This window comes from Antrostomus carolinensis, unplaced genomic scaffold, assembly GCF_000700745.2.
Source record: "Antrostomus carolinensis isolate BGI_N321 unplaced genomic scaffold, ASM70074v2 scaffold20056, whole genome shotgun sequence".
Classification (NCBI taxonomy): domain Eukaryota; kingdom Metazoa; phylum Chordata; class Aves; order Caprimulgiformes; family Caprimulgidae; genus Antrostomus; species Antrostomus carolinensis.
In genome coordinates this window covers 16,401-25,566 of record NW_010321442.1, presented here as the reverse complement: position 1 = coordinate 25,566, position 9,166 = coordinate 16,401, and the positions used below count along the sequence as shown (strand labels likewise).

Genomic DNA, 9,166 nt, shown 5'->3' with positions numbered 1-9,166 from the left:
GGATGATGATGGCCAGCAAGTGGGAGACATCCCCCAGGATGCGGAAGACGTTCATGGCGCTGGGGGTCTCCTCTGGGGCGAAGGGAGCAGGGCACTTTCTGTGGGTGAGGGCAGGGAGCTCTTTCCCCCCTGAGCCTCAACTGAGCGACCGCTCTCCTCTGTCTCTGCTCTCCTTTTTCCCCAGCACAGAGCCCTCTTTTCTGGCGGAGGAAAGTTCAGGCTCCCCTCTCCCCTGCTTGCAAATGCCTTGCCCCTGCCAGGCGCTCAAGCTGGACGTCTCCCTTGCTTATTTTTCCCCCCAAAGTGGACTTTCTCTTCCCTCCCCCCAGGGCCTTCCTCTCACTGCTCCAGGCCAAAAGTTGGGGTTTGTCCCCTGGAGAGCCCCAGGCTGAGCCTGCTGAGCAGCCCTGAAACCAGCGCTGGGTGACGTGGCTCCTGGCTGGCCGGGGAGGAGAGGGAGGAGGAGGCGGAGGCGGGAATTACTGCGCTATTTTTCCCTTTTTCTTTTTTTTCCCTTCCTCTTTTTTCTTCCCCAACTTGTCTCAGGTTACACGCGGAAGTGTCGTTATGGGGGGAAAAGGCAGAGGGAAAGGGATCCCCACCCTCTGGCTGTGGGGATGCACCCTCCATCGAGGGCTGGGCTTTCCAGGGACATTCCCTGTGGGTGCATTAACCTCTGTCCTGTTCCCAGCCACCACCCTTCTGTCCTCTGCCCTTCCCAGCCCTATCCTGCCTCCAGCACCTTTTCCCTGGTGCTTCACCTTGTCTCCTGGAGGAAATGAAGAAGTGAGGAAAGCTCTGAATTACTGAGCTGCCGCGGCTGTATGTCACATCCACTCGGACCCCCTCCTTCCCATGGCAGCTCATGCACAGCCATTCCCTGGCAGCCCCCTGCCAGCTACCCCCACCTTCGGGTGGCCCATCTGGAGCGATGTGGGTCCCAGAACCCAGTCCCAGAGGAAAAAAAAAAGATCCCTCCCAAGGGCTGGTTTGAAACAAACTTTTCTGAAAATGTTAATCCTGGATCCCTCCAAGTGGAGTACAATCAACATAATGTGTGTCGCATGAAGGAAGCCCATAGCACTGCCATTTTTATAGATTTAACAGAAATGAGCTTAGTAGCGATGGTTATAAAGTTTTAATGGGTTCAGGAACAGCCCTGGGTGACCAGCCTGGTTGGGATAAATCTTGTCCTTGCAGCTGCGGTTACGCAGGAAGGTCTCAGTGGCAAAGGGACCTCTGCATCACGATGGGGCCATTAGATGTTAATTATCTAATCACTAATATAAAGCTGCTTTAATACAGCCAAATAGATATTTTAATTTGTCACCTTATCCCCAAGCAAATCACATCTGGCCATGGGTCTGATTTGGTTACTCAAGGGTTGCAGGGCCTGCTCTTGCCCCAGGGCTGGCTCTGGCTGCTGCCCTCCTTGTCCCCAGCCATCACCTGCAACCATCTCCTCTGTGTCTCCCTCCATCAACTGGTCCTTGTGGGCTCACTTGGAGTAAATTCCTTAATGATTAAAGCATAAAAATATTATTCCTGGTGCTTATGGAGAGGACTAACGAGTTTATTAGCATCGCTGGATTTCTTTCTGAATACGTTTGCATACATTTCCTCTCTGCCCATTCGGCTGGCAGCCGTGTTTTCCCTCTGCCGCTCCAGCACCTGCTGCACGGGGCTTTTCCAGCCACATTCCCAGGCCGGGGTGGAAAACACCCACTCAGCCCTGTGCACATGGGGGGCCCTGCCCGCCCCTGCCAGGGCATGGAGGCAGAGGTTGGTGCGGTGGGAGAAGAGCAGGTTGGATCGAAGGAGAGCATGGGGAAAGGAGTAACGGGGTAGGGACTGGCTGGAATCAGGTTTCCATCTGTCGGAGCAGAGCTGCCTGGGGTTTCAGCAGGGCTCTGCAAGGCCATGCAGGTGCTGGTGAAAGCCAAGCCCCTGTGGCCCAGCAGGTCCCTGGCACCCCAAGGCCTTTCGCAGGTGGGCAGAGAGAGGTATGAGCCAGGGAGCAGGGATGGGAGGTTTTAGGGGAACAGATTTAGAGTCCTGTATGCTGATAGATCCCCTTCCAAGCCCCTGGGGCTCAAAGTCTGAGAGCCCTTGTCATCCTCTGGTCCCTTTGCTCATCTTCTCAGCTTCTTGTCCCACCCAAGGAAAGAAGACTCCTGTGGAGGAGTAAGACTGTTGTGGCAGGCAAAGATTTATTCTCTTCATGTTGTGCCTTCCCAAGAAGAGTTGATTTGCCCCAAGCCACAGCTTTATCTCCTACTGTGGCACTGGGAACCACCATGTGAGGTGACTGTCAGAGGGACTTCACAGGAGCAGCCTAGCCAAGCTCACCCAGCTGGGCATGGTGGTGGGGCTGAGGTCTCCCCATGGGACATCTCCATGCAGGCTGTTGGAAGGCTGCTGAGAGGGTGAGGGGCACCTGGACACTTAGAGAAGGAAAAACTGGCACATGAAGTGGGAGCGAGTAAAAATAAACCTTCCCTCCTTGCCACAACACGAAGCGCCTTGCACTGGGTGTCTCCCCGCCTCCCAAAATAATGCTGGGCGCTGCCACTACCCTGCACGGTGATGCTCTCTCCATGCCTCCCGTTTCCATGGTGACTGCAAGGAATGTCGCCAGGGTGACAGGGAGGCGAGTGAGCCAGGATTTGGCATTAAAAATGGGAATTTGGGGTTGTTTGGTATCCTTTTTATTTTTTTTTCCCCCTTTAGTTCCATTTTTGGGTTTCCCTCTCTGCCTTTGCTGGCCTGGGAGGCTCCTCCTCCTGCAGAGCCCCTGGGCCAAGCAGCAGCAGCAGCTCCCTGAGGGCCCTTCCCCACCCCTGCCTGTCCTTCGAGGCACTGGCAATGGCGTGAGAAGATGGGAGAAGGAGGTTTCCTTCTCACTAAACTGTCGGTTTCCTGCCACCAGGAAGACTTGTGTGCTTTTGCCCCCAGAGGTGCTTGGCCAGGAGTCCCCCTCCATTTCTGCTGCAGGCTGTGGCTCAGGCTGCATCCAGAGTCCCCAGGAGGGTGGGCAGCCTCCAGGATTCACCCCAGAGCAGGCCCAAAGGGGAAAGTAATTCTCCAGAGGGGCTGGAGAATATGGTGGGCTTGAGCATCATGGGCCAGGTCTACCCCCTCTGCCTCTGTGACCAGGACAGCTAAGCTGAGGCAGTCCTGGAGCACTGGGGATGGAGGTAGAACAGTTGAAGGAGGATCATAGAAGGAGCCTGGCAAGTGCTAAGGAGTCCAAAACCATGTTGTCTGGCTTAAACACTCAAAGACAGACCTGTCCAGGGCACGGAGAGCTTGAGAGCTTGTGCTGCCTTAGCTGGTGTTGCAGGAAAGCAGGACCATATGAGCCCAAGCAGGGGCTGCTGGCATGGAAGTTATGCATATCTTCATCCCCAGGCAGGAGAGGGGTCAGGCAGCACTTGCTCACCTTCCCAGGAGCTCCTGCTTCCCCCTCCATCCACTTCTCCATCTGTCTCCATCCATCCCTCCATTCCTCTCCATCCATCCTCCATCTAGCCCTCTACCCCTCCATCCATCCTTCCCTCCAAATATTCCCCTCTCCATCCCTCCCATCCCTCTTTTTCTCCTTTCCTCCACCCCTCCACCCATACCCCCACCATTCCATCCCTCTGTCCCTGTGCATCCCCCATTCCCACAGCAGCATCGGGAAAGGTTGGCGGAGTGGGGCTATTTTTGGGAGCGTCTCCCTGGCAACGGCTGCCACCACCGTCTGTGGTGGCTTTTCCATAGGTGCTAAAATATTCCATACTTCTTATTAAAGACGGTGCTGATGGAGACGGGCGGGGGTGGCGAGTGTGAGCCACCCTGCTGCTGGGGCCAGTGGGCCTGGGGTGACCAGGGCACAACACCTCAGGGACACAAGGACAGTGAAGGGTTGCTGGTGTCCTTGATGCATCGTCCCCATGTCCCTCCCAATGACCCCGGCCATGCCAGCTGCCTCCTGGCCGTGCCAGGGTGCCGTGCCGTGCTAAAGGTGCAGCGCCATGTACAAGGTGCAGCTATTCATCCTCTTGCTGCCCAGGCAGAAGGAAACACGGCGAGGTCTCAGGGGGAACCAGCCACGAGGAGTGAAAGGCAGAGAGCATGAAACAACCTGAAGCTGAGGGGGCCGCAGAGGTGTGTGGGTGCCTGGTGGCTTCGCCCGCCTGCAGAAGGAGCAAGGTGTCTCAGCAGCATCTTCATCCCTTCCCTGCACAGAGGGGAAAGGCCTGTTGTGGTGCCAGGGCACCAGTGCACTTTCCGGGAGGGCACCCGTGCAGCTCCTGGCTCTTGGGATGCAGTCCTATAGATCCTGGGGACTGGTCTTTTGGAAAAGCAAGTCCCCTCCAGAACCTGAACAGGTCCCTGTAGAGACAACTAGAGAGGGGATGGAGGGAGCAGGCTGGCCTTGCTCCTTCTGGGCACTGCAGCTCCCTGGGACCCGCAGTTTGAGCAGTGAGGAGCAGCCACGGTTGGGCCAGGGTGAGCTGGCTGGTGTAAGAGGCTGCCATGCTCCCCGTTTGCAGCTGCTCATCTGGGCAGAGAGATGAAAGAAAACACCCTCTGGTCCCCCTGGGGTGGCTTTGCCAGGTGAGAGCAGGCTGTGCTCCCTGCAGCAGTGCTCACTGATGCTGGCAGGGGATGGCGGTCCCCACAGCGTGTTGTGTGAGGGGATATCTCTGTGCCAGGGGATCTTGAGATGATTTTGGAGGGAGAGTCATGATTTCTGCAGAATCAGGAGCCTGTGCCTGCGGGGTCAGGGCTCTCTTCAGCCTCCAGCTTCCCTTTTGCATGAAAGGGATGACTTTGCCACTTCAGGTCCCCTGGCTCTTCACCTTGCCACCAAGAGGTGACCTATTCAAAGCCCCTGAGATGCTGCTGGCCACAGAGACCCAGGGGAGGTTTCTGGGTCAAGTTTCCCAACAGGGTAACTGTGCACCATCCTGGAGCCGGGAGGGCTGGTCCCTCCTTGTCAGTTCTCTGGCCCCTGGCATCGCCTGTCTCAGCAGGACAGCCCTAGCACTGAAGGGTGGGGACACCGGGCTGTGGATGTTGGGAGGTGATGCCCTGCAGCAAACACTCTGCGCTAACTGGGAGAGCCTGGTCCTTCCTCAGGGTGAACTGTCAGCCTGGCACCTCAAACTGAGGTGGGGAAAAAGCCCCAACAGTGGCTATTTCAGCCCCATGTACCAGTCCGGTGAGAGATGCCTCCCTGGGGGCACCCAGTGGCCCTGCCGTCCCCTTCCCACTGCCAATGGTTGCGCTCTCATCTCCCCCATGGCTGCTCCGAAGCAATGCCTCCGCGGCTCTGAGCTCACAGGCGAGGATGCTGGCACCTCAAACTGAGGTGGGGAAAAAGCCCCAACAGTGGCTATTTCAGCCCCATGTACCAGTCCGGTGAGAGATGCCTCCCTGGGGGCACCCAGTGGCCCTGCCGTCCCCTTCCCACTGCCAATGGTTGCGCTCTCATCTCCCCCATGGCTGCTCCGAAGCAATGCCTCCGCGGCTCTGAGCTCACAGGCGAGGATGGGCTACAGTAGCGGAAAGCTGTTGGATCCTACCACAGAGTTACTGACTTCTCAGCTACAGACTGCATAGCAATCAGCGAGGGGGAGAGGCAGCCAGGGAAAGGGAGGGAGCGCAAAGGGAGGAAGAGTGGAGGGAAGAGGGAGGATTTGGGGACCAGAGCTGGGGGGCAGTGAGGGGCACGGACGAATAACACCAGGGAAAGAAGGAGCCAGGCAGGAGACAAAGACCTGAACCCACCGCTGAGCCACAAAGGCACCTCAATGCTCCGTGGGATGGACACTTCTGGGAGCAAAAAATGCTGAGGAGAAGCAGAAGCAGGAGGAGAGTGCTGGCGTGGGTAGGGCAGAGTTAGGAGAGGAGCAGGTCACAGGAGAGAAGTAGCTCCTCAAGGAGGGGGGAAAAAAACCCAAGCCAGAAGCGAGCGAGGGCTGCAGAGAGACCTCCCTGATTCCTCTGGTCCGGCTGAGACGTTTCATAGTGAGATGGAGAAACTGTCCGCTTTCCCCTTCCTCTGATGTTGGCTCGGCACGGCTGGAGCAGGTGGCAGCCCTCGGCAGGACCCGGGTAAGAGGCGGTGCCGGGGCGCGCTGCTCCCCTCACCGGCATGAGACCGGGAAGGGGTTTTTTAATGTATTGTTTCATCTGTGCTCGCGCTGATGAACAGCTATAAATATAACTTAGAGAGAGATGCGTGGCTTCATGTGAGTGTGCCAGTGAATAATAAAGTTGCCTGTGTGCACGGCAGATGCACATTCTTCTGCCGGGGCGGCCGCGGGCCGAGGGACAGGGGCAGGGGTGGGTACCTGCCTGGAAACCTCCCCAGCTTCCCTCCCCGCCCCTCTCTGCCCTGACTTCGGTCGCTTTGCAGGTAACTTGTTCATTTTTTTTATCTCCCCGTGTTTTCTTGGCACTTTCTTGCCCGCAGCTGGGTCTTGCTCACCGGTTGTTTCTCCATCTCTGTGTGGGCAATGGTCCCGGCGGGTTCCCTAAGGCAGCCCGGAGAAGAATGGAGCTGGAGGCCCATTCTCACAGTGCTCAGGTGCAAACGGGGCCAAAGTGGCTGCGTTGGCTTGTCGGTGGTGGGCCAACATCCCCCAGATAAGCAGGATGCAAGGGGTCTTCTGGACACTGGGTTTGTGTGAAGGACTTCAGAAGGAAGCCATGAGCAATATTCCAGAGAAACTCTGCCTTTGCTCCCCGTTGGTAAGGCTGGCATCTCCACTGGGGCGGGAACAGGCAGACAGGTTTGCATGGTACATGCAGGTCACCTCAGACAGTGGTGGGCCAACATCCCCCAGATAAGCAGGATGCAAGGGGTCTTCTGGACACTGGGTTTGTGTGAAGGACTTCAGAAGGAAGCCATGAGCAATATTCCAGAGAAACTCTGCCTTTGCTCCCCGTTGGTAAGGCTGGCATCTCCACTGGGGCGGGAACAGGCAGACAGGTTTGCATGGTACATGCAGGTCACCTCAGACATCCCTGGTGCCATCTTCAGCACCTGATGACCTCCCTCCTGGGCAAATCACCTGGAGGCAACCAAATTCCTCTGCCAAGAAACTCGAGTGTCCCGTCCCCACTGCCCAGCCTTGGCTCTATCTGTGTCAAAGCAAATGGCAGCTCCGAGGCCTCTCCCTTCTCCCTTTCCTCCCTTCGAGGGGTGTGCTGTGAAGGGCAGGCAGTGCCAGCATACGCAGCAGACACGTGGTGGAGGTGACATGGCTCCAAGACTACTCAACCCCCAATTCATGCCCTCCTCGGCTTCTTGGGAGGAGGCATCTGGGGGAGGTGTGGAGAGGGAACCAGGGCTTGGGGTCATCTGGAGTCCGGGAGGGGATGAGGGGGTGCACAGGGAGCACGTCTTGCCAAAGATGTGGGCAAGTGCCCCCTCTCCATTCCCCATTGGGAGTGGTGCCCACAGACGCCTGAGTCACCCCGGCATGTGGTCACCCCTGTTTGTAGCCACTGACAATAAGTACAGGGGGAATATGTGCCTTAGGAGGGAAGCGTGAGGCTGGTGGGGAGAGCAAGGAAGAGGAGAGCAAGGTGGGGAGAGCAAGGAAGAGGAGGGATGGTGAGGATGGCAACAGACAGGAGCTGGACATGGCTGATCTGGAGGAAAGTGGGGCTCTCTCTCCTCCACCTTTCTCCTCTTCCATCTCTCCCCCTCCTTGGGTGCCAAAGCTGAGCACCGCTACGTGCCGTGCTGGCGGGGAGCTTGAAGCAGTGCTTGCCCCTCACAGCCCACCGCCATGGTTTGCAAGGAAAGCCAGGAAGCGAGTAGGTGGCTGGGGAAGGACAGAATTAGCTGTCAGGACAGGTCCCTGCTGGCCCCTCCAGCTACTCAGCCAACCTGAGCTCAGCTGCTGGCCACCACCCTGGGAGCAGCTGTGTTCCTCAGGTGGTACTGCCAGCAGGAGGGTGGCAGCGCAAGGGGGAGGAAGACACGGTGATGGCTCCCTGCGCCCGCCGCATGCTGACATCAGTGCAGATGCAGAGCGGAGCAGTTAATGGCAATCTGTCCTGTCTCGTTAATGCGCTGTGTTGGCTTAACCCGGCAGTGTGGTGGGGGATCAATAGATGGATGCTCGCATCTCAGCGATCAATCCCTCACTCGCACGCGTGGCTCCCCAGCCGCCCGCTGCCGCTCATTTTTCTGTGAATGGTAAGGAGCGAGTGAAGCCGTCTGCGCTTGCCTCACGGCGCTGTGAAACCACGTCAGGCTGCATTTGTTTTCCTCGATGGCACCGTTCCTGTGCCCCTGGAGGCACCAGCGCTGGTTTTCTGCCCCAAACAAGGTGGCTTTACTGGGGATGGTCAGTCTTGAAGCTCCTCCTTGGGACAGATGCTATCGTCTGGCAGTGGGAGGCTCAAGACAAGCAGAGGCTGCCTTTGGGCTGGTTCTCACCCTCAGATATCTCAGGCTTGTTCTCCAGCAGCAAAGGTGGTGCTGTGGCCTGGGCAGACAAGGGGTGGGAGCTGGTTGCAGTGCAACCCTGCCCTGGCTGCCCCAGAGACCCATGCACCTCCGTGCCTGTCCTCTCGGGAGCCTGGTGGCAGGCAGCTTGCCTGCAGGGCCGCTTTCAGCATTCACCCACGGGTGCATTTGGGGAGGAGATGCCACCTGAGGCAGGCACCAGCCACACTGGCACAGCAGCACCACCACCGCTCTCGCTGGAGGTGACAGAGCGGAGGATGGAGGACAGGGTACCCTCCAGCCCAGCACTGTCCCACGCCACTGGCCAAGGACTCCCGCTGCCGCTCTGCCTGCGCCTGCGCCAGCCCCTGCCACCATGGTGGCAGGGTTGCCCCTCGCAATCTGGACGGCTGTGTTATTTCTATGGCAACATTTCTACCAAAACACTTCAGAGGGAGCCTGCTGCTGTGCAAAAACGAGGGAGGCAGTGTCCCCCATTTCTGTCCCCTATGGAAGGCTGGGAGAAAAGGCCCTAACAGCAATCCTGCCTCCCTCCTCACCTCCTTCTTTCCCTCCGTCCCCAGCAACTGGCGTCAGCACTGGTGCGATGACCTGCCAGCCTTGTCCTGTCTGCCTCTCTGCTGTCTGTTGTCCCTTCCCTCGCCTTCATCTTTGCTCTGCCTTCTCCTCTCACCTGCTCCTTTTCTG

At 57.8% G+C, this 9,166-nt stretch overlaps 1 protein-coding gene across 1 annotated transcript in view; it reads right to left on the bottom strand.

The window, feature by feature from the left end:
* KDELR2 (KDEL endoplasmic reticulum protein retention receptor 2) overlaps nucleotides 1-55 on the bottom strand; it is a 5,742-nt gene extending 5,687 nt beyond the window's left edge. The window contains exon 1 of the mRNA XM_010169943.2: nucleotides 1-55. This exon is cut by the window's left edge and continues 51 nt beyond it. Coding sequence (XP_010168245.1) covers nucleotides 1-55 — 55 coding nt within the window.
* Nucleotides 56-9,166: the final 9,111 nt, after the last annotated feature.